Raw genomic sequence first — 26,229 nt, 5'->3', positions numbered from 1 at the left:
AAGATGCTCACACTACAGAAACTTCTTCCCATGCTGGGCAAGAAGGCTTGGCTAGTAACGTTGGACCTCAAGGAGGCATACCTGCATTTTCCTATCAGACAAAATTGCAGAAGACGATTTCTAGCAGGTTCAACTCATTACCAATTCTCTGCACTGCCCTTTGGCTTATCTACTGCGCCCAGGGTCTTCACAAAATGCCTGGCACCAGTAATTGAGTAATTGCATACTGCAGACAAAGAGGAATTCAAATATATCCATACCTGGACGACTGCCTTATTCAAGCAGGAAGCAAGGACATTCTTTTAAATATCTGGCGTTTGTAAAAAACCTTCTAAGTTGCCTAGGGTACACAGTAAACGAAAATAAGTCAAAACTAGTGCCCTCACAAGAGATAATATTCCTGGGTGCCATCTTAAATACAACGGCCCAGATGGCTTACCTCACGCCAGACAAGCAAGGACAACTGACTCAGTGCTTCAAAATGATGGCAACAAAGACCCAACTCCCTTCAAGAAAAATTCTGCAGGCCTTGGGATTCATGGCATCTTGCATACTACAAATTCCATATGCCAAACTGCATATGAGGAAATTACAATGGTACCTGAAAAGCGTATGGACTCAACACAGCCACAGCTTGGAAACAATAATACCACTCATTCCCTGCCTTCAACAGGAGTTTCTATGGTGGGCTCAGGCATGTCAAATCAACAAGCGTCAGCCTTTCACCTAACCCACAGCCAGGCAAACTATAACAACAGATGCATCGGATTACGCCTGGGGAGCACACATGGCAGGATGGTGTATTCAGGGCAAATGGTCTGCAGATCAAATGCATCTCCACATCAATCAAAAAGAGATGCTAGCTGTACAAAATGCCCTAACAGCTTTCAAGGACCTCCTACATCCAGGACAACTTCTAATAAAGACGGACAACAGCACAGTGATGTGGTACATAAACAAACAAGGGGGAACACATTCCTACCCCCTATGCAGGCAAGCAATGACCTTGTGGAACACAGCACTGACTACCAAGTTCAACTACAAGCACAATTCCTGCCAGGAAAGAAAAATACATTAGCAGACAAACTAAGCAGAAATATCATGGATCCTCACGAGTGGAAACTAGATCCACAAGTATTCACAATGATAACTCAAAAATGGGGTAGCCCAGACATAGATCTGTTTTCCTCCCCCCAAAACTACCAACTACGGAAATTTTGCACAAGGACATACCACACACTAGCTTGGAAAGTGGACGCCCTCTCATTCAGTTGGAAAACATTAACAGTGTATGCCTTTCCTTCACTGCCTCTTCTGGCAAAGGTGCTCCTGAAAGCCAGATTAGAGAGGCCACAAATTATACTCATTGCTCCAGACTGGCCACGCCAACACTCGTATCCAATATTAAGGAACATGGCTCAAGGTCCACCATGGATTTTACCTCAGATTCCACACCTGCTGACTCAGCAAAGCAATCGGATTCTACACAGCCAGCTCAAGACTTTAAGTCTGGCTGCATGGCAGATTACCTAAACAACCAGTCAACACTTCTCTCTAAAGCTGTTATGGATGTCATTCTGGAGGCCAGTAGACCCAGCACCAGGAAAACCTACTCAGACCAATGGAAAAGATTCTGCGCCTGGAACCAGGCTAAAGGCCAAAATCCTCTTGTCCCAAATATTCCTCAGATTCTGCAATATTTGACTGAGATGTTGCACAAAGGCCTTTCCTTTTCATCTATTAAGATCCACGCTTCAGCTATTTCAGCTCATTACAGCACGGATCCTCCTATATTTTCACATCCATTACTAAGACAGTACCTCAGAGGGGCTAAGAACATAAGACCGCCCCGGAGAGCACCAACACCAACTTGGGACCTCAATTTTGTTTTGAAAAAACGTACTCTACCACCCTTCGAACCAGCTTTTTCAGCCGATTTACAATTTTTATCATAGAAAACTGCCCTGCTGCTAGCAATAACTTCAGCACGGAGAGTCTCAGAGCTACAGGCCCTAATGGCAGTGGAGCCTTTCATCATTTTTCATCAAGACAGAGTCTCTTTACGAACTAACCCTTCCTTTATGCCAAAGGTGGTATCCAGTGTGGCTCTAAACCAAACCTTTCATTTACCCACCTTTTATCCAAACCCCCAGAATAAAGGTGAAATGGTCCTACATTCTTTGGACATTCACAGGCAGTTACGTTTCTACTTGGATAAAACTAAGGCTTTCAGAAAATCTGACCAACTCTTTGTATCCTATGCTGCAGGATCACAAGGAAAGGCCATCTCAAAACAGATCATTTCAAAATGGATAGGACATTGTATCCGTTTCTGCTACACACACCATGGGAAACCTGTACCTGATAACATTAGGCCCCATTCCACCAGGGCTACAGCAGCATCAGCAGCCTTCCTCAGATGGGTACCAACCAAGGATATTTTGGAGGCTGCAAATTGGAGTTCAGTGCACACCTTCACCAAACACTACCACTTACCTCTATACTTAAAAACCAGAGCTGGCTTTGCCACTGCAGTTCTGCAGGGCCTACTATCTTCTCCAAACCCTGTTTAGTACCAACCGCCCAGCCTTAGGTTTGGGATCCAACCCTAGTGTGATCCGCCCAGCCTTAGCTTTGGGATTCAACCTAAGTGTGATGACTGCAGCAGTGTAACACGATGAACATAGTACAGTTTTGTACCTACCATAAATATAGATGTTTGCGTGTTCACACTGCTGCAGTCCAGGTTACCCTCCCACCATCCCCTCTTCTTACCTGGGTTTTATCTATACCTCCCTTTTTATACAATCTATATGATGTATTTCTATATAGTGTATTTGCTTACAGCAGTAGCTATTGTTTTCTACTTATGTATTTTACTTAGGATTATGTATTGCCTTCCTATTTGGGGGCACCTGACATCTTGGGCAAGAAAAACTGAAGAAAATGGCATTGGCTGCCTCTTTTATACCCCTGTTGCACTGACGTCAGGAAAGAGGTGACCGCAACCAACGCTGGACGAAGACTTTGGAACTCAGACCGGCTGCGGGACCGCCTGACAGCAAATAACCCAAGTGTGAGGACTGCAGCAGTGTGAACGCTCGAACATCTACATTTATGGTAGGTACAAAACTGTACTTTCCAGCCTCCCAACCATAGCTTTGGGACTCTACCCAAATGTAATGACTGCAACAGTGAAACATGAAGAACATAGTACAGTTATGTACACTTACCATAAATGTAGATGTTTGAGTGTATTCGCTGTTGCAGTCCAGGTTACCCACCTGTCTTCCCCCTTTTTTCTTTTAGATCTTGTCTTTCCTTCTCTGACTTTTACTACCTGCGTGGTGTGTTTGCTTATAGATGAAGGTAAAAATTTATATTGGTGTATTTCTGAATATATATATATATTTAAAGTTTGGCTACCCTTTTTGGGGACTCCTGACATCTGGGGCAGGAAAGACTGAAGAAAATGGCGTCGGCTGCTTCTTTTATATCCCTGACGACCTGATGTCAGGGAAGGGGCGACAGCAGCCGACGCAGGACCCAAGACGTTGGAATTCAGGCCAGCTGAGGGCAACCTGCCAGCAGGATTACCCAAATGTAATGACTGCAACAGTGAATACACATGAACATCTACATTTATGGTAAGTGTACACAACTGTACTTTATGGCATTCTGTGTACCCTGCACACTACATGGACAAGGAACACTGGCATGACCACATAAAAAGCTAGGTCTCACCGCATGGCTGGCTGCAGTACACAAGCACGGAGAAGCACATGGACAATTACATAATGAAAAGTGAGGGAATACACCATGGCAATTTGTTTTGCAATCTGTGTGGTATGGCTATGAGCAGCGAAGTGTAGAGCAAGAACATCTACTTTTAAAGTAACAGAGAGAGAGATGTAAATATGTATTTCATGTACGTTTGTCCTTGCTGCAGTGTACAGCTGTGGTGATCAAGCTCTGCAACATGACATAAGGATGGGTTCCTAGCAATGGGCAGTACAATTTATGTAAACTGCATTGGCCTCCTTACCTTTTCCTGTATGCCATTACCCATTTGAAAATTACTAGGGTGTTGTACTCACTTATTAATGCCAGTGTGATATTATGTTTTGGAAGATGACTGTTGCAGGAGGAGGTAAAGGCCACATCTTTATAATGATTCAGTCGTATAGCAGTTGTACACAAGTGAAAATCTCAGAATGTATCGAAGAATTTGCTTTGTATAGTTTGTGTGTGCATGTAAAGTTGTAGGTATTTCATCTCATATACAGTATTTTTACAAACTACATGTATATGAATTTTTTTTATGTGTGTGTAAACTTTTGGTAATTGAATTGTAGGTGATTTTATTGTCAGACACACTGACACTGCACTCACCAGATAGGATAAGGAGAATAATATAGTCAGTTGTCTGTGTACTGCTAGGATCTGGGACATTGCATGTGCCCTCAGAATTCCTATCTGTCCTAAATGAGTATTTATTTATGTGTTTATTTTATTTATTGACATTTGATTTCTGAGAAAGTCCAACTGGGTAGGAGGCCCATGGAAAAAACTCAAAAGTATTTTTTTACCCAGTTATCAGAGAAATTAAAGGAAGTTAGTATAATGCAAACAGGAATTGCAAATAAGTGAGAGAAAAGCGAGCTTATGGTATATTTAGAGAGAGCGAGAGATACAAGCGAGAGAGAAATTGATAGAACTAAGGAAGTGAAGGAAGAGTAAGGAAATGTAAGGTATGAATAGGTATTTGAACTGATGCACAAAATAAAAAGTTGCCTTGTAGCAAAAAAGAAACGGATCTCCAATATATCCAACAAATTTATTGAAAATCTGACATCTCGGCCAAAGCCTTCAAGGAGAATAACACAAAGAAAAAACTTGCCCCATATATACACATACAAATACCTCAATTAAACAGTCATACAATTAAAGAAGTACTCTCCAGTTACATTCTTCATTTAGTCCCCCTTGGAAACAGGGTGTCAAATTTTAAAATGCAAGTAGATTCTTTTAAAAGCAATTGTTTCTTGATAAAAGAAACATCAAATCTAGATATCTGTATTTTTCCAAAACTGTGCCTTGTAGCCCTTTACTTTCACCATCATGAAACAATCTAAAATGTTCAGCTATAGAGCTCTCTGCTTTTTTATTAGCAATATTCCTCACATGCTGTAAAATTCTAGATGTTATGTAGTCCAGTCTCGCCTACATTCTTACCCGTGGGTTCGGAGCTGAATGTCAGCTCCGACTCGGCCATACTTTAGCTCGAAGTCTTTCAATTGGCTGGGCCAAGATGGCATCCCATGCTGCACTGCTCTCTATCCCCAGATCTCGTTTGCCTCTCGTGTAGCTCGGACGTGGTCTTGCTCGTGGCTGTGGCTAACTACCCTTTCTTCTTTATAGCAGAGAAGTTTTTTGCAAAAAAAGCTATTTTCATAGCTATTTGTGTGTGTATCTTGAACTGCGTTGTGGAAAAGTTTTTTCTTTTAGCGTGTTCTTGTGGTATCCCACTAGCTGTTTCCAACGGGCTAGGCCCGTTTCAGTTAGAGGACCTAGTCTGTCCGCTTGCTTACCTTGTGTGCTAACTTTTTTCCCTTTGGCTAAAACCGTTTAAATTAGAGGAATTAGTCCTCCCCCTTGTACTTGTGTCTAGGACTGTTTTAGTTAGAGGACTTTGTGGTGTACTATTTGCTTGTTCTGTTCCCGCGCTTGTGGTTGATTGACCATTGGTCTAGTTGTTGAGTTAGTTACTCTGTGTTTGTGGTAACTATGTCTAAAGATACTAAGGAGCATAAACCTTCGGGCTTTAAGAAGTGCAACAAGTGTAGTTATAAGATGTCTATCGCTGATGGACACTCTGTGTGTACTGTCTGGGAGTGATTCACCTCCAGGAATTGTGTAGTTTTTGTCATGCTTTTAGCCCGCGTGTTCTTCAGGAAAGGAAGAACAAATTGATTTTGAAGGGACTTCTGAAACCCTCTTTCGAGGAGGGTTTGGAGAGTGCTTCCAGCTTTAAGTCTTCTCCATCAAAAGCTAAATCTTCCAAGGCTGAAAAGCGATCCCTGGCTCCATCAGTATCATCGGAGCCGCTGGATAAAACAGCTAAATCTTCAATGACATCCTCGGCTCCATTCTCCTTGAGGCCACAGGAAGTGTCAGTGTCTATGGAACCTGCTTCGGCTCAGATTTTCTTGCAGCCTGTTCAGATCCGTTCGCCTAGCATTAGGCTGATATCTCCTCCTCGCAGGTCTCCTGCAGAGAGGAGATCTCAGTCTCCTTCTCTATCCTCCAAATCCTCCAGGACCTTATCGGATGTGGGCATCGATAGAGTGGTGCAAATTCTTCTTCAGTCACCAGTACTGGCAAAATTGTTTTTGGCTCCGACCCAGTCTGCTCCAGAGCCGGCCCCTCTATCTACATCGATACTTCCTCCTCCGAGTGCATCTCAGCTTTTGGAGCCGGAGTGCTCGGCTCCACGTGATGTCCCTAGGTTGGTTCCAACAGCTCCTCCTGGCTTATCGGTTCCGGCGTCAGCTCCGACCCAGTCAGCGCCGTCCACGGGGTTCAGGACTCAGGATTCCTTGGTCAGACCTGAGGGAGAGGCTTCGGGACATCTCTCGGCTCCTAGTCTCCCTCTTGGTGCTTCGGCGCGGGGAAGCCTGACTCCTGTCTCGGCTTCAAAGGCTGGACGATCTTTGGACCCGGGAGGACCAGCTTTTGAGGCCATGCTGAGCGTGCTGGCCAGATCGTCAGCGGCATCATATGGTTTGGTCACTCTGTCCGTTACAGCACCGGTGCAGGTCTCTGATCACCCTCTATCTCTTGACAGCGGAGCCCCAAGGTCTCAGGGTACCCCCACAAGTGGTCCCCATATTTCTGAGGGCCCCTCAGAGTTTTTGCCTGAGGAGCCACCCAGAAAGAGAACGTGCAAGAGGAAGCACATAGATTCCCAAGATGAGTCTCTCACATCAGACACCGACCTTGAGGAATCGGAGGGGTCCCCTAAGTTATCCTCTGAGGATGTTTCTTTCTCTGACATCTTAGAGATTTTGAAGCAAAGAGGTGACTGGCCATCCAAAGCCCCCTGCAAAGAGGAGTTTGTGTTCCTGAAGGCCTTTGGTGCTCAGCCCTCCGCATCCTGGGTGTCTCTACCCTTCGAGCTTCTGGATCTCGTCTATCGAAGGGTGTGGGAAACCCCTGAATCTGTGGAACCAGTCCCAAGGAGACCCAATAAATTGTTGTCTGCCCCTCCTGATAAGGAATTTCTATCCAAGGGGAGACCCTGTGGATGCCATGGTGGTGGCAGCGGCCACCAAGAAGGAATTGGCTGAGACTTCTTCCACCGTCCATCCCCCTAACAAGGAGTGTAGGACTATAGACCAGTACGTGAAGCGTACATTTTCTTCAGCGGCCTTTACTTTGCGGTCACTGAATTACTTAACACACTTTACACTGCTCCAGAGCGATCTCCTAAAGGAGCTTGGAGATACCCTTACGGGTAACGTTTCTGAGGCGGTGGCTCAGAAGGTCAACTCTCAGATGTCTACCCTCCGTTCTATTGCGAACTCCTCCATGAGGCTGATCTCTCACGCAGCAGAGGGAGCGAGTAGGGCAGCAAGTTCAGGAGTCGCGCCTTTGTCATTTTGCGGAGGCCTTCAAGTTTACATTCACCGACGCCCCGTTTGATGGTTCCTCTTTGTTCGGAACCAACATGAAAGACACTCTCACTAGGTGCTGCGAGCAAGAGGGAAAACCTCTGTCTGCCGTAGGAGTCCATTTTTCCCTTCCCTCTAGGCCTTATCCCAAGGCCTGGAGGGGTGGAAAGATGTGGTTCAAGAAATCACAGAGGTTTTTTCCCAATGCACAAGGTGAGTCCCCCTCCAGAATCAGGGGAGGGGGTGGTTATTCAGGTAGATGCCACCATAGGGGCAGAGGAGTCCCTCGTAACTCGTGAGACTGCAATTCCTTTCGTGGTTCTCCCTACCACTGCTCCTGATTGGAGGCCCGACTGTGCGTTTCCTGAGCCAGTTGGGGGTCGAATCTCACTATACCCAGAGGCCTGGCAAGGTATCACCCAGGACCAATGGGTTCTATGAATAATTTCCGGAGGATATGTCATTCCCTTCTCGTCAACTCCCCCTCCAGTCAAGAAAATCCGGGATGTTCCACCCAGTCAAAGGGATTCCGCAGCTTCAGAGGTTTCAAAGCTGCTAGAAAAAGGAGCTATCCAACATGTCCCCTCAGACCAGATCAGATTGGGGACTTACTCCAGATTCTTTTTGGTGCCGAAAAGGACAGGGGACCTGAGACCCATTTTGGATCTCAGCCGATTGAACACCCATGTGCAAAAGTCCAAGTTCCGAATGGTCACGTTGTAATCTATTCTCCCATTGTTGGGAAAAGAAGTGTGGAACTCAAGGATGCTTACTACCACGTAAAGATGGACAGGGCATCCAGAAGTCACCTACACTTCCAGCTGGGAGCCAGTCCCTTTCAGTTTCGAGCCCTGCCCTTTGGTCTCACCACAGCCCCCAGGGTGTTTACCAAATGCATGGCAGTGGTGACTGCTCACTTTAGACATCAGGGATTCCAAGTGTTTCCATACCTGGACGACTGGCTCTTTACTGCCACCACCGGGCATCTGCTACTTCAGACCAGAGACGCTACTATCAACCTATGTCAGCAGTTGGGCATCACCTTGAACTGAGAAAAATCTGCCTGGTTGCCCTCGCAGTGTGTCACCTTTACAGATGCCGAATTAGACACCGTCCAGATGCGGGCGTTTCTACTACAGGAAAGAATCAGAGTCTTACAACAACAGATTTACGCCTTGCTCCCTCTGAGAAGAGTGAAGGCAAGATTGGTCCTCCGATTTTTGGGGACGATGGCTGCTACGATTATATTAGTCCCCCTGGCAAGGTTACATATGAGGCTCCTTCAGTGGCTACTCTTCGCCCAGTGGTTTCTTCAACGTCTTCCACTTTCTCACCCTATTCTACTCACAGCCAGGTGCAAACAGGATCTCATTTGGTGGCTTCACACCGACAACCTCAGTGCGGGAAAGCCCTTTGTTCCTTCGCCTCCGGTTGCCACGGTGACCACGGATGTCTCCTAGATGGGGGGGGGGGCATTATCTAGGTAGGGCAGTCCAAGGCATGTGGCAAGAGCACAAGATGCATCTGCATATCAGTGTCCTGGAGATAAGAGCAGTGCTACTAGCGTTGCAAGCACTTCAGAGCTTTCTTCCTCTCGGGACTATTGCAATCCACTCAGACAATATGTCGGTGGTATGGTATCTGAACAAACAGGGAGGAACCAAGTCGTATCCCCTTTGCAGAGAGGCCATGTGATTGTGGCAGTGGGCAGTGTCTTCCCAACGTTTTCTGGTAGCAACACACATTCTGGTGAAGTCCAGTGTGATCGCAGACAGGCTAAGCAGAGCTATTCTGATGCCTCACGAGTGGTCCCTGAACTGTCAAGTTGCGGAGCAGATTTTCCACAGGTGGGGTCAGCCTTGCTGGGACCTTTTTGCCAGCCCCCTCAATGCCAAATGCAGCAGCTACTTCACCCTTATCCCCCCTCAGAGGGAGTCACCCAGGAATGCTGTAGTCCACGATTGGCCCTCCGGTCTACTATATGCCTTCCCTCCGCTTCCTTTGCTGTCAAAGGTTATTCAGAAAGTGCAGTCCTTGGGAAACAAAATGATTCTGATTACTCCACACTGGCCTCGTCAAATTTGGTTCCCCTTTCTCCATCCTTATCTCATGTACGCTCCATGGATTCTTTACCCACAACCAGATTTACTGACTCACATGTAAAGGCAGCTCCATCCCCCTCTTTGGACCCTCCAGTTGACAGCCTGGCTACTCCACTTCCGTCATTAGTTAGGCTTCACCATTTTTCGCCGAAGGTAATTCATATTCTGTCTTCCTTTCATAAGCCTTTGACCAGGAAGATTTATTACAGCAAATGGAAGAGATTTTCCATCTGGGCTCATGCCAAACAAATTGACCCTTACACAACTCCAATCTCATCAGTATTGGGAGTTCCTTTCTATGCTTTTCAACCAGGGATCAGATGCCACAACCATTAAAGTCCAGTTGGCGGCGATTTCTACCTTTCATGTCGCAGATGAACCTAGTCTAATGGCACATAGACTCTGTAAGGCTTTCCTGAAAGGCACTTTGTTGCTTCGTCCTCCTGTCTTTAAACCTGTTATTCCTTGGGACTTAAACTTTGTTCTTCAGGGTCTTACTTCACCCCCCTTTGAGCCTGCAGCCACTTGTGATTTAAAATTCTTAACTTGGAAGACTGTCTTTTTGGTAGCCTTTACATCAGCCAGATGTGTTTCGGAGCTTCAAGCTTAATCAATTAAACCACCTCATTTGATTTTTCATAAGGACAGGGTTTCTCTCAGACCGAATCCTTCCTTTCTTCCCAAAGTAGCGTCAGTTAGTAACCTTAACCAATCCATTGACTTAACAGTGTTTTTTCCTCAGTTCTCGAACAAGGCAGAATTTAAATTTCATCAGTTGGATGTGCGCAGACAATTACGATTTTATTTGCACAGAACGAAGGACCTCAGAAAATCTGATTAGTTGTTTGTTTCATTTTCGGAAAACAGAATTGGGTCTCTTGTTTCCAAAGTCACTTTGTCCAGGTGGATTTCCAGTTGTATTTCTTTCATTTATACTTCAGGGGGAAGAGATTTACTGTTTCGAGTGAAGGCTCACTCTACCCGGTCTGTATCTACTTCTACAGCTTTTCAGGCCAGATTGTCTATGGATGATATTTGTGCTGCGGCTACTTGGGCATCTCCTCACACCTTTGTTACTCATTACAAGTTAAATGCGGTATCTAGAGGCAGGTCTTCCTTTGGTTCCACAGTGCTCAGGAGTATTTTCCACGAAGCCTCCCAGGATTCAGTTGCTGGGGACACTGTCCCACGGATAAGAATGTAGGTGAGATTGGACTACATAACATCACAAAGTTATGTACTCACCATAACGTTTGATGTATGTAGTCCATCTCGCCTCACATTCTTACTTACCCCCCCCCCCCGCCTTCCCCTGTCCTGGAGGTTAGGCCTGGTTTCAGAGTTCCCTTCATTCTTGGTTTGTTCTTCCTTCCTTAGGTGGTGTTATGCATGGAGAGTGAGTGCTGGTGCTCGCAGCAAACTAGATCTGGGGATAGAGAGCAGTGCAGCATGGGATACCATCTTGGCCCAGCCAATTGAAAGACTTTGAGCTAAAGTATGGCCGAGTTGGAGTCGACATTTGGCTCCGAACCCATTGGTAAGAATGTGAGGCGAGATGCACTACATACATCGAATGTTATGGTGAGTATATAACTTCTTGTTATTTTTGTATAAATATTTTGTTGTTACTTCTGTATTTTGTACTATACAGAAGTGTTCTAATTTACTATTTACAAATTTCACATGTGCATTTATTTGAATTTTGTAAGTTTGTTTTACACTTTCTTAATTTAATCTGTCTGTGTTACATATCTCTATGCTGTATTTTCTTTATTTGGAGCTTTTCGCCCCGGGCCTCCGCTGAAAATGGGCTTTGTCCAGTTGGACTTTCCCAGTAAACAAATGCAAAATAAATTGTTGGGCAGAAACTTATCCATGTATGTTTTCCTTCTCTTTCGTCATTATGCTTCTTCTTTCATTAGTGAACTTACATGTGTGCAGGCCAAGCATGCCTCCTCTCCTTGCTGTTGATGCTGTGGCAGGCAGTGGTGGGAGATGCATGCATTTCCAATCAAAGGAATAAAAATAAAAATGGACTGTAGAGAATTCTCTCACAGATGAGTTGATGTGATTTTTACGTATGTATTATTTCCTCATGGTGTGGACTCAGCTCTAAGGTTTTTGACTATGTCATAAGTGACCCAAGTTTTGCAACATACCTTGATTGCTATAGGGCTACTTGGTCTAAGGAAAGTTCAAGGATCTGCAACACTTTTCTTCTGGGGGATGTGTTACCACTGTGTTTGTGTGCCTTAACAAAGGTTAAAGTTTTCTAGTGCAGATCAGAACTCCCATGTCTACAAATCATCCAGTGCATCACATGTTTTTGCATGCTTATTTCAAGGAAAGGAACATAATTAAGGCAGACCATTTCAGGAAATCCCTACACATGCACACACCTTTCATGCTATGCTGTCTTAAGGTGGCATCTGAGTAGGTGGCTTTCAGTGGCTGTGGGCTTGAAATTAAAGTAAAATATATAAATGGATGTTTGTGATGTGAGATGCCATGCATTTATGGCTAGTAGGGGAGAAAGAGATTTTACAGGAGAAAATGGGATAGTATTTTCATGTTTTTTCAAACATCAATGTATCTGTGTATTGTTATTACTCTTCTGCATCATTATATGCATTTTATATACTCTAGAGACACCAAATGGGCTGCAGGACCTAGGACTGTCGCTAATGTAGCACCAGGTCAGTCTTTTTGCAGAAACAAAGAGCACATTTGGTTCTGCCACCTCTGTTAAGTGGGTCAGTATGATATGCTGGATCAAAGGCACATTATAGTACCTTTACATGTTCAGGAATACAGAACAAGGTATTGAACCACTGTGCCGAAAAAGTTCCATGTTGGATCAGTCTGCATCCCCAGTGAATGAAAAATTGAATGTCTGAAACACATGCCTAGAAGCAGCTCTAAGAGTTCACAGGGATTACATTGCTTGTTGTGGAAGTCCATAGTTGGATGTGTTAATTTGAATCTAGATCAAATCTCTACAGCTCATTTTATATTTGAAATGAGGTTTGGCATGTAGTGGCAAAAGCAGATTATTTCTGGTGGGTGTTTAGTACTATTTTGCTCTTTGCCTCTGTCTGGTTGGGCTACCTTGAAGTATAGGTGATCTGAGGAACAGCATTTTTTTTGGGTGTATATTACATCGTCAAACTTCAAAAAGTTCGAACGATGTAATATCATACCCTAATATCGAAACAGTAAAATAGCGAACACAAAGAACAGCAAACAGCAATTTTTTTCCCCAGGGGAAAAAATTGCTGTTCCCTAACGAAAACAAAAAAAACCTGCAACCTGAAACTTAACCTAAAGTGAGGGGCTTCGCCCCCCACACTCCCCGTACTTAAATATACCAACTCTGAGATCGCACCACAGTGGAGGAAATAGCAAAGCCCCAAAAATGGCCCACCAATTTTTTTTTTCAGTCGATGTGTCCTGGCTTAGCTATTTCCAGGTTTTGGACTTTAATTTTCGATATTACATCATTCGAGCTTGTTGCAGTTCAATGATGTAATATAGACCCTTTTTTTTTTTTTCTTTGAATACTGCATCAGATGCCTTTCTCAATTTATTTAGTTCGTTATTAAAACCCCCAGCACCCCAACCTTTCTGCACAAAAAAGCTTAGTTTCCCCAGTTACAGTTTATTGAAACATCTTGCCAGTGTAATAACATTACAGCAGTGAGGAGCTTTGGTTGTTTGGCACAGAAGTTTCAAAATGGTTTTCAGTTTCTCAATCAGTGAGAAAATGTACCTTAGCCTGTTCAATGCATTGTGGCTTGTTTTTGTTTTCAGCTTCACTATGAGCTTCTTTTGATAGAAATCCTTTAGAGCACACTACTTTGTAAAGAAAGTGTGATGAATCTGAGATAAGCATTTTGTAAGAAAACTTCTCAAGTTGTAGTCTGACTGCTGGAAAATGTACAGATGTAAACAGCTGAGTGGAAAAATATTTGTTTGGGTAGACTGATATTGTTCTCTCCCTCATTTGGTTAGCCTGCTAGTGATTTTCCTGTCTCACACATTCATTTAATTTTGATCTCAGTTATCCCACGGTCAAGGCCAGTTCTTCTTCCATGGAGATGTATTATGATCATGTGAAAATTTGAATTGTGGCTTATCACAGACCTGTGAAGTTGTATAAAGTTGTTTTGCATCTTCCACGACCTTTGAAGAACAGTTCTTCTTCAGAGATGGTGATTGTGATTAACATATATTTTCACTCTCTCTTGAACCAGCTAGTATGATGAACTTGAAGTCCATGTTTCAGGGGAGAGACCATTCCTGCTGGCCATTACTTTTGACTGTACAGTTTCAGAATTAAAGACCCTTGTGTGTTGAGAACCTCACTTAGCCTTTTTACTGAGATAGTGTCTATCAAGACTAAGCCATATATCCAACTGAGGATGTTTTGGAGGTGTGTCTGAATTAGCCCATTCACATCTTTATTTACTCGTGGGGCAGAATCCAGTTGGGGGTGTCAAGGGGTTTTCTTTTCTTCGTTTGGAAGATTTTCAGTCCATATATCTCTAGTTAATCGCTGTATATTAATCAGATCAGACAATAGTAGTAGAAGTAGCGAACTTAAACTAATCTTGAGTCAAAAAAATAATAAAAAATATATAATTTGAAATATTTTACAGAATTACTAATTATTCATAAGTAATCCAAGCAAGGCAGGCAGTCTGTTTCCAGTCGAAAATCCTTTATTAAGTACACAGACAAGCGATCCAAGTAAAACAAAAATAACAGAGTAATAGTTTCCTGACAAGCTTTCTAAATATATATATACTTTTTATCAGGCAAGGGAGTGGTTTGACTTTCAGGATGGTCAGAAGGCATTATGGCATGTCATCTGGCCCCATAAAAGCATTTTTTTTGTCCTTAGAAATCACCTTAAGGACTTGTTTTTTGGGGGAGATTTGAGGGAGGGGGTATAGCTGTGGGTATGTTGTCTAGGAATGTTGCGGGGGAGAGAGGGCGAAGTTTGAACTAAATTTATCTTGTTAGTAGATTGACTGTGTGTTCTGTGTTGGAGTAGTTATCATTTAGTATTAATTCTCTGCAGTGCTGGGCATTATTTTTTAGGTTTCTAACATAGTTGAAGAAGGCTTCGTGGTTGTCTTTTGCCTGGGTGGCTGTTTTAACTCATAGCTGACTTTGGTTGATTTAATCAGGAGCCAGGGTTCCCTTTTAAGTTTAGCAAGAGCAGTTTTGGCATAATGTGAGTTGCATTTGTTTTTATATTCAGCAAGTGTTTTTTGTCTTGTAGAGCCTGTTTATATTTGAATTCCACTATATGGGTTTATTTTTGTATTTTGCATTGTATTTACTTCTGAGAGAGAGAGAGAGATGGGTGTCTCTATGCAGTTATTTACATGAGACAGGAATTTGGCAGTAAAGGATTCTGTACACAATGGGGTCATCATGTTGGGAGGGGATACTGAATTTGGACAGGTCTTCACTCAGTTTAAGTAGATTAGCCTCAGTGTAATCTCTTAATACTGAGGTGTTGGAAGATGATTCTGGTTTCAGTCTTATGGTGAATGTTACTAATTTATGAAATTATTTGACTAGGGAGGGAGTGGAGGGTTACATTTGATATGGTACACAGCTGTCCTATATTGGTAAGGACCATATCCAGGATTTTGTCGCCCCAGTTTGGTGAGGACTAACTGGTCCAGAGAGTTTTTGTAAATTAAGTCTTAGAAATCTCTCTGGACATATGTGCTAGGGGATATACAAGTTCTCCCAATTTATACAGGAGTAATAGTCCTCTTGGAGAATTGTGTTTGGATTGACGCTTAGGAAGTTGTTCCGTATTCTTCCATTTGAACTGTGTTCTGTCATGTAGTTGGAAATGGTTAGCGATGATTTTCATCATGTTAAAAGTTCTCTGACGTTCAGGCCCTCTGTGCAAATAGCTTAGTCTTTCATTAGAATAAGGTATTGTTGTAATGCAGTCCCTTTTCTTTTCAAAAGCAGTGGCTGAGTGAAACGTTAATCTGTGCTTGCATCCATGTTTTTCATTTTCAGTGTTGGGATTAGGGTGTGCCGTTTGTATTCTTGACCTCTTCAGGTAGCTGCAGTATTGGTTATATAAAGTTAAGAAACTATTCAAGTCATTTCAACCATTAATTTTGGCAGAAGAGGCAACCTTGATATTAAAAAAATCTTAGAAAATGATGTGTTTTGTTGTATCCTTTTGGAAGGAGGTAGCTAAGCATTTAATATAGTGCCTTTCCCCATTTACAGTGCTGAACTTAGTCTTTGCCCTCTTTATCTATTCTCTTGCTTTATACTGTCCTTGCCTTTTTGGACATTACTTGAATTTTTATTTTTTATGCAAGTGTTATTTGCTGTAGGAGGCAAAAAATGGCTAATACAGTTTGAGTATTTCTAAATGGAAGGCAGTTGCTGCAGCAAAAAATGTGTTTCCCCATTTGCTCCTGTTTTTAAAAGTGTTTCCCCATCTGCTCCTGACTGTTTTTAAGGATGTCAATTCAGAAACTCTTTGTAAAGGCAATTCTTGTTGCATGTGTTTTACACATCTGTTTGCATTGGTAGTTTTTCGCTTTTGGCATTATTTCCTCAGGGTGACAGGTGCTACAGGGTATTGATGCGGACTGCAAAGGATGTGACATGCCAGCATGTGTACTAGAAAATAAGATTTCTTGCTTTTGTTGAACATTTGTGGGTCATCATCTCTGCATATTAGATAGGTGAAAGCTGCTGCATGTGTTGCTCTGAAGATAGCTGGCATGGTGAATGTTCACATCATCTTTGCTCCTGTTAAGTCACAGACAGTGTGTTAATCTTCATATTTTGAAAACCGTCATTTCTTAAGCATAATTATTTTGGATAACAGTTTCTCACTCACTTATTTTGCATTTATCTTTTTCATCTACATAAGATCAAACCAGACCTTGCAGCTTCTGTAGGCGGAGTCTGTCTCAGCCAGTGTACTACAACAAGACCGACAGAGTTGTTTATCAGTTCTGTAGCCCAAGATGCTGGACTAAGTTCCAGGTAAATATGTTTCTCTATTTGTAGTTCAGTGTAAATAAGCAAAGTTAATGATCAAGGAAATGCTTCACAGATTTACAGCCGTTCAGCTGATCTATTTATCAGCCTTGCAGTAGTTCTTAACATTAGCTAGTAGAATGAGCTATTGTTACTGTTTATTTGCTCTAAAATGATTATGGGTCTGCTTTTAACATTAACTTTATATATTGTTTTGAAGGAACGTCTAATAACCTAATGCAGATTATTTCATTGTATCATTGTTATGTTTTGTATATGCTTGGTTATGTTAATATTCATGAAAACAGCATCCAGTTTGTTTCTTTTTTGTGCCATTTTGCAGTCTGTAATATCTCAACAGTTTGCACATTAGCAGATTGTGATGCACCAAACACAAGAAAAACTTGTTTATAGTATTATAGGATATTGTATTATATTGGTCAGTTTCTTGTGATTTTGTATTCAAAAACATACATGCAAGTGGAAAGGGAAGGCAGTTTGGTAGTTGCAGTAGCTGATCTAAAATACAGATTAAGTGCAGTTTACTGAACCCAGTGAAACAACTTCTTCCCCTGTTTCTGTCACTAACATCAGAGCATAAACTTTTTAAACATTCCTGCAACATTTTTGTATCTTATAATATTAGCATTAGCCCATCAAAAAGTAAAATGGCTACCAGTTTAAAAAAGACTGAATCCCCACCAGATGCTAGATTTACAATGAGTATCCCATTTTTGTAGAAGAGCACAATGTGGAGCACTGTTAACAGGCAAGTCACACATTGTTGTGGCCATGTACAGGAGTTGACAAGAGAAGCATCATGTCTTTGTCACAACCCAGATGGTGTCTAGAGGGTACCCATGGAGAGGCTGTAGGGCTGTTTTTGCAGTCTGTGGTCAGTGGTGGACTGATGGGTAAAAGTGACTTGTCAGGGTGCCAGGCACTGGCCAAAGCAGTCTGTCACTAAATCTGTCTTGAGACCATCTACCATTCCTTGTTTGCTTTGATCTGTCCCTAGTCATAAGGGGAATCACCCTGTTACCCATTTTCCCATCATGAGAGAAGGGGTAGAGATGCACTCCTGGCAAACATATTCCCAGGGTGCCATTTCTGATGCTTCCACACAGGAGCATCCAGAGTTTGACCGTTTCCCAGCCAGCTGAGTGTGCTCCCTTGAGCCTTTGAATAAAAGTATTGGAGGTTAAACTTGGGATCCGTGAGTGTATTCCTTTTGCTTATGTACCAGGATTATCGAGACCATCTTAGTTCTTCTCCTTCTAGATCAGTGCATAAACTGGATATCCATGTGCTGTTGACATGCTGAGACCTATTCCCATGGGTGAGGGACAGCACCCTTAGGGAGCATAATTTGATATTTATGCTAGGTGCCATGCTGCCATCTCAAGACCATATGCTATTTCTTCCGTGTTCTTCCCTAAGCATTGGGGCCTCTTATCTGACACCTTATGTCTGCCTTCTCTTCAGTCATCGCCCTGTGTAATGGGGGCAGCACACCTGCATACAAACTGTGATGTCTTGTGCCTCTTCGGGAACCAGGATCTTACAGGTTCGAATGAACAGGCTGGTTCTCAAAGGTCAGATTACGACTTAACAACCTTCCTCTTTAGCATCTTTTACTTATCTACATCTTCAGCTTCTCCAGCAAAAAGAGCAGGTAAACCAAAGCCAAAGAAAAAAATGATCAAGTCCAAGGAGAGAAAAGATGAACCTGAAGTGATTTAAAAGAGATCAGAGAAGGAAAGAAAGCAGTCCCCAGGTCCATTGGAAATCTTTAGTCTGGTACAGAAGACTCCTAGGAAAACAGATCTGATGGTTTCTCAGATCTTGTCTCCAATGCCGCCTCCTTGTTTCTTATTAGCACCTGTGGGTTCTAGGCTCCATTCACCTTTTCTTCAGGAGATGCATTCTTCCAGACCACCTTCAGTGGCATCTTTTTCAAGGTCCTTCTATTTATTGAGAAGCCTTACTAAAGAGGATGTCATCTGGATAATGCAGAGGTTCTTAAGGACACAGATCCAGTTAGGGGCTCTCCTGATGCTGTCCCCTTCGGGCCAGCTAGATACAGGTCCAAGTACCCCACTGTTAGTTTCTCCTATACCGGTCTGACCTTTAGGTCTGGTTTCCATGGGAGCCAGCCTTCTCAGAGCAACCATGTCAGAGCTGAAAGTCCTTTTGACCTCTGCTATGGCGCAGTGTCTCTTACTGTATCATCTCTGATGTTGTCTGACTGGGATGAGTCTCAGAGAGTTGAGTTGACTTTGAAGCTTTTGAATCTGTCTCTACTCCTTGTGGTGTCATCTCTTGATAGCTTGGCTCCAGTGTTAGCCACAGAGCTGGGGCAGGTCGGTTCAGAGGATACTACTATTTTGGATAGGAAGAATGACTCTTTGGCTTCAATCGCAGCCTCGGTTTTCAAGGCATTTGGAAGGGTTCTGGCCAGAGCAAGATAAGAGCTGCCTTTCATAAATTCTGCTCCGTCTCAACTCTTATTTGATTCTGTTACAGACTCCACATGTCCAGATTTTCTGGGACAGTCAGCTTCACTTGGCCGTAGGGAAACTTGATGTTCCCAGTCTGATTCTGATCCTTTTGTTGAAGCCCACCTGAGACAGGATCCTAGGAAATGGCAGTGCAAGAGGAGACGTTTGTACTTCTGTCCGGAGTCAGTCACGGGTGACAGACTAGGATAATGGTGAAGGGCCCCCACGATCCCCTCTGGAAGACGTTACCTTTGGTGACATCCTAGAATTGATGAAACAGTAAGGAAGATAGTCCACTAATGCACTCTCTCCTGAAGAGTTTATGTTCCTTGAGACTTTTGGCGCTGGCTCATCTGGGCCTTGGGTGAAGCTGCCCACTGATTACCTCATACATCTAGTAGCTCAACTGTCATGGAAGGATCCTGATATGGTGAAGCCAGTTCAGAAAAAAACAGACAAGATCTTGGTCACCCTTAAAGATAGAAAGCATTGGAGCAAGGGTCTGTGCTACAAACAAAAAACTCTCTGTTCCCCCCCCCGACAGGGAATTAAAGGTTTTGGACAGGTTAGGGAAATGCACTGGATATAAAAGGTGTACACACCCCTGTTAAAATGCCAGGTTTTTGTGATATAAAAAAATGAGACCAAAATAAATCATTTCAAAACTTTTCCCACCTTAATATGACCTATAACCTGTACAATTCAATTGAAAAGCAAACAAATCTGTTAGGGGAAAAATATAACAAATAAAAAAGGTACAATAAGCTGGTTGCATAAGTGTGCACACCCTTAAACTAATACTTTGTTGCAGCACCTTTTGATTCAAATACAACATTGTCTTCTTGGGTAGGAGTCTATCAGCATGGCGCATCTTGACTTGGCAATATTTGCCCACTCTTCCTTGTAAAAGCGCTCCAAATCTGTCATATTGCAAGGGCATCTGTTGTGCACAGCCCTCTTCAGGTCATCCCACAGATTTTTTATTGGATTTAAGTCTGGGCTCTGGCTGGGCCATTCCAAAACTTACATTTTTTCTGGGGAGGCCATTCTTTTGTTAATTTGGATATCTGCTTGGGGTCATTGTCGTGCTGAAAGGTGAGCTTCCTCTTAATCTTCAGCTTTCTAGCAGACGCCTGAAGGTTTTTGGCCAAACGTGACTGGTATTTGGAACTGTTCATAATTCCCTCCACCTTGAATAAAGCCCCAGTTCCAGCTGAAGAAAAGCAACCCCAAAGCATGATACTGCCACCACTATGCTTCACCATGTGGGTGGTGTTCTTTTGGTGATTCGAAGTGTTTTTGCACCAAAAGTACCTTTTGGAATTGTGGCTAAAATGTTCAACCTTGGTTTTGTCAGACCATAATACATTTTCGCACATGCTTTTAGGAGACTTGATATATTCTTTTGCAAATTTTAGCCTGGCCTGGATGTTTTTCTGTGTAAGAAAAGGCTTCTGTCTTGCAACCCTACCCCATAGTCCAGACATACAGAGAATATGAGAGATTGTTGTCATATGTAGCACACAACCAGTATTTGCCAAAAATTCCTGCAGCTCCTTTAGTTTTGCTGTAGGTCTCTTGGCAACCTCCCTGACCAGTTTTCACCTGGTCTTTTCATCAGTTTTGGAGGGACGTCCAGTTCTTTGCAAAGTCACTGTTGTCCCGTATTTTCTCCACTTTTTGATAACTGTCTTCACTCCATTCCATGGTATAGCCAATGCTGTGGAAATTTTTTTGTATCCTTCTCCTGACTGATGCGTTTCAACAGTGAGATCCCTTTGATGCTTTGTAAGCTGTCTGCAAACCATGGCTTTTGCTGTAGCAGGCAACTGTGTAAATGTCAGGAAAATCCTACTAGGACAGCTGAACTTTATTTGGGGTTAAATCAGAGTCTCTTTAACTGATGGCAGGTGTGTACCCAAGAAGACTGAATGTTGTAATTAAATCAAAAGGTGCTTCAACAACGTATTAGTTTAAGGGTGTGCAAACTTACTCAATCAGCTTATTGTATGTTTTTTATTTTTTATATTTTTCCCGTAACAGATTTGTTTGTTTTTCAATTGAATTGTACAGGTTATAGGTCACATTAAAGATGGGAAAAGTTTTGAAATGATTTATTGTGGTCTAATTTTTTTTATATCATAAAACCTGGGATTTTAACAGGGGTGTGTAGACTTTTTATATCCACTGTAGATGGGTGCATCAGTAACCTCTGCACTTAGGGAGCTGAGCTATCTTGCCTATATGATGTTTTCAGAGGGAGTTGATCAAAGAGTTTACTTAGTATCTCTCTAGTAACTTACCAGAGTAGCGCTAAAAAGCAATGGACTCCCAATTGCCTACCTTACAATCCATGTCCAGTATATCCATACATCTGCTTTCCAGTGCAACTGATGGTATAACTAGAGCAGCAGGCACTGGCATAGCTAACTGCCAACACTCCTGGCTGCGATTATGTGACTTTAGAGAGAGCTTTAATATATCCTTCATTAATGCCTCTTTTGATGGTTCAACTTTTTTCAAACCTAAGGTCAAGGAAACCCTTACCAGGATCCAACAAGATAGATAGACCCTGTCTGCCATTGGAATGCATTTTTCAAACCCTCAGAGGATCTTCTCTAGGAACCAGAGAGAGGGGAAAAGATATAGTTTAGAAAGTCGCAGGATTTTCACCAGGATGCTCCTGCTGACAGACCCCCCCTCCCCCAAGGCAGAGGGGAGGCAGTTCTAATGGACATCGCCCTTAATGGACGTCACCCTAGGGGCAGAGGTAGACAGTGGAATTAGGGATTTCATGGTCCTTTCATCAAGAAATCTTATCAGTGCTCCTTAAGGCTTACTTGACTACCAAACTCTGGAGGCAGTCAGGGGCACTTATCCCTGCACCCTCAAGCTGGGAAGGCCATCACAAAAGATACTTGAATTCCCATCCATTCAGACAGAATCCACAGCAAGAGAAGTAAGAAGAAGAATAAAAAAGTGCTAGAAAAAGTCATTCGGGAGGTCCCCCTAGACCGGTTATTATCCGAAGTCTATTCTAGATGTTTTTTTAATGAAAAAAACAGGGGTTCCTCAGGCCAGTTCTGGACCTAAGTCATCTCAGTCAGTTTGGGGAAAAAAGATGAAATTCTGTATGGCTATGATTGAGTCCATTTGCTGTCTGCTGAGGAAGGATGATTGGAGGTGTTCTATAGATCTGCAGGATGCCTGCTATCATATCATGATAGAAAAGCAGTCTAGGAGGTTTCTCTATTTCTGGCTGGGGGCCAGTAATTTTCAGTTCAGGGCACTGCCTTTTGTTCTCAGCACAGACCCCCGGGTGTTCCCCAAAAGCATGGCAGTAGTAGCAGTGTGTCTGAGACTGCTAGGGTTCCAGGTGTTCCATATCTAGATGATTGGTTCCTTGCCGCTACAACCAGGGATCTTCTGGTCTAACAGCTGGATTTCTTGCTCTAACTTGTCCAGAGGTATGGGATTACAAAGTCAGTTGGGCAAAGAGCCAGTTGACTTACACTCATCATATAGAGTTTATCGGATGCCATCTCAATATGGTCATTCAGAATGCCAAACTTCCAGAGTGCAGAATATTATTTCTACATGAGGTAGCTCTTCAGGGTCTTCAACATCCCTCTCCTCCAGTGAGACTCATCCTTTGTTCACTAGTGTTGATGGCTTCAGTGATCACGTTAGGTCTCCAGGTGAGGTATTATGTTAGAGTGCTTCAGTGGACCCTGTCAGTTCAGTGGTCACGAAGGTCTCGTCCTCTTCATGTACAAATTCACCTGACACGTATCTGCAGGGATCATATCAGTTGCAGGTTGATCTTCCCGGTAGTAGTCGAAAGTAGGCCATTCTCTTTATCAATCCCACTGGCTACAGTAACCATGGATGCCTTACCTACTCAGGGGGCATTTTGAAGGGAGGACAGTTTAGTGTTCTTGGTCACCCCTGAAGGCCAGTCTTCACATCAGTATCTTGGAGATAAGGGCAGTCGTCCTGGCATTACAGGCTTTTCAGGACTCACTTTTTGAGGATATGATTTCTATCCAGCTGGACAAACATGGCAGTAGTCTGGTATATCAACAAGCAAAGGGGAACCAGTTTTGTATCCAGTTTGCCAAGAACCCATGATAGTATGGCAACGGGCAATATCTTCCTGTTGCTTTCTTTTAGCAATATGCATTCCAGGGAGTTTCAGTGTTCTAGCGGACAAGTTGAGCAGGACCATTCTTCTGCCTTGGAAGTGGTCCCTCGATCAAACGGTGGCATCTCAAATGTTTAGATGCTAGGCCAACCTTGCTGTGTTCATTTTTGCTTCATTACCTAAACAACAAGTGCAGCAATTACTTTGCCCTGATCCTTCCACTGGCTTAGTCACCAAGGGATGCTGTAGTCTACAACTGGCCCCTGGGTCTCCTGCACGCTTTCTTTCCTGTGTACCTTTGATAAATTTCATTCAGAAAGCCAAAAGGTGCAAGAACAAGAGTGATCCTCATTGCTCTGTTTTGGCCCCGGTAGGTTTGTTTCCCCTTTCTGTGGTCTCATCTAGTACAGCACCCTGGATGTTTAATCATCATCCGTTACTCCTGAGTCACCCATCTGGACTAACCTCTGTTGGACCTAAAGACCTTAAAACTAACTGCATGGTTTCTCAAATTCTGACTGTGGCTAAAGCTGTCAGGATGTCCTCTTCAGTGCTTCATAGTTTGTTAGCTTCACAAAAGTTGATTACTAGAAAAGGGTATAGAAGCAAATGAAAAATGTTTTCTATCTGGGCTTCTTCCAAGGTAGTGGATTAATTCTTGGCACCTCTTCCTTCCATCCTGGGCTTCTTATCAGGCCTTTTATGGGAGGGCTCCAATTTCTCAACAATCAGTGTACAAATGGAAGCCATTTTTAACTTTCACATTGGACACAATCAATTGCCCACAGCTTCACTTAAGATTTCTAAAGTCTTTCTCAAGGGAACATTCTTATTGCGACCTACCTCTGTGGAATGTTAACATTATGCTTCAAGCCTTAGTTCAAGCTCTTTGAATCACTTACCACAGTGGACTTAAAATTTCTCTTGTGGAAAACTTTTTCTAGTGGCGGTTACTTCTGCTAGGAGGGTTTCTGCACCGTCTAGTAAACCTCTGTAAATGATTTTCCATAAAGACAGTGCCCCTGACAAACGACTTGACTTTTTTTTTTTTTTGCAAAAAACATCTCTATTAAATTATCACATATGACATAGGTAGTCTTACATTTATATAAATGTAAAACAAATGTTGATACCACTTTAGTTGCAAACATTATGCGTCACAGATACCATTGAAACAACTGTAGTTGCAAACATTATACATCACTTCTGATCTAACCAGTCATTGTCAGTTAAACATTATACAGCTCATTCAGGTTCTGCCTCCTTTTAAACCTCATTCTTTATCTGCATATATTGTTCCCACAATTCCAATTTTTTCCTATGTAGTTTGCTCCTTCCCTTTTCTAAAGATCCCAATTCCATTTGTTTTATCTCTGTTACTCTATTCACTGTTTCTAGTAAAGTTGGTTTAGACTTTGATTTCCATTCCTAGTAATTGCTTTTTTGGCAGCCACCATAATTAGACTCAGAAAGGCTTTACTACGTCTAGGCAATTTGAGTCTTTTATCTTTGCTCAAAAAAATCATCTCTCCATTCAACCCCGTCTCTTCACCTAGCATCCCCAACAGAGCGGTCCACAGGGAATTTTTAAACTCTGCCCACTCATTACAGTCCCAAAAAATATGTTCCCAACTGCCTCTTTCTTCCCCATCATACCTCCAACATTTGCTATCCAACTGAGGAAAAATTCTTTGGAGTGTACTTGGGGTATACAGATACCTAGGTAAACACTTCCAGGCAAAGGTCCTAAATCTTCTAGACTTTGTTGCATGTTTGGGAGATACACATGTATCCCCATCTCTGATTGATTCTTATAGTTATCATGCAATATTTTATATGTTCTACTTATTATTCCCCTTTTAATGGCAGCTTCTGTTCTAGATTCATTTAAAAACTCTACCAGTGCTAGTCTTTCGTTTAAGACCCCCCCCCATTTCTTTCTCTTTGCCTATATTCTGATATCAGTCCTTAATAGGAAAGGCAATCCCTAACCTGCAGTCAAAAGAAATTCTTGGCATCTTCCCATTCTATTAACTTTCCCTTTCTAGTTATTTGCTCCCAATACCTTGATTCCTTTGACAGTTTTCAACAGTAAATTCCAGCCCCCCCTTGTCTCTTGTCTGTATCCCTAATTGCCGGCATCCTTATTGGCAGAATCCTCTTCTCCATTCCAATCATAGTTTAGTTCTAAAAATACTCCCTGCTATTTTATGAATATAATATTCTGTATGATTGTTGCTGTTCTCTTTAAGAGTCTGCATCCAAAATCCCAATCTCTCTTTGTTTCTTGAGCCCCCCCCCCATGTCATCATTGTCTCTTTCCACTTTGAGTTTTAGTTTTCTGCTTGTGATGTGTAGAAGAGCCTTAACTGTGTTGCTCTAAAATACCCCCTCAAATTGGATAATCCTAGTCCACCTTGTTCTTTTGGAAGAATCAGCTTATCCAAGTTGACCTTTGCCATCTTCCCCTCCCACATAAAATCCTTCAGACCCAACCCCACTTTCCTTCCTAAGGTGGCACCCAAAGTGAACCTTAATCAGATGATCAATTTGCCAGTATTTTTCCCAAAAGTTTGTCAAAGGAGAGCATATTTTGTGCTTACTAGATGTTCACAGACCAGATTTTGTCTACACAGAACTTAAGCGTATGAAGAAATCTGACTATTTTTTCATTGCTTTCTCAAAAGCTAAATGGGGTCAAAGCGTATCAAAGGTCAGTCTATCTGGACGGCTTTCGGAATGTATAACATTTGATCCAGCATTGTCTGTTT

General features: G+C 42.7%; 1 protein-coding gene across 2 annotated transcripts in view; it reads left to right on the top strand.

Moving 5' to 3' along the window:
* Positions 1-26,229, top strand: part of ZMYM3 (zinc finger MYM-type containing 3) — a 3,891,108-nt gene that overhangs the window by 1,504,011 nt on the left and 2,360,868 nt on the right. For both annotated transcript variants that reach the window (XM_044056844.1, XM_044056843.1), the window contains exon 9: positions 16,704-16,819. In XM_044056844.1, the coding sequence (XP_043912779.1) occupies positions 16,704-16,819 (116 nt within the window). The remainder of the gene's footprint in view (positions 1-16,703; positions 16,820-26,229) is intronic.

This window comes from Protopterus annectens, chromosome 14.part0 (genome assembly GCF_019279795.1).
Source record: "Protopterus annectens isolate FY-2018-M chromosome 14.part0, PAN1.0, whole genome shotgun sequence".
Classification (NCBI taxonomy): Eukaryota; Metazoa; Chordata; order Ceratodontiformes; family Protopteridae; genus Protopterus; species Protopterus annectens.
This window is presented reverse-complemented; position numbering and strand designations above follow the sequence as displayed.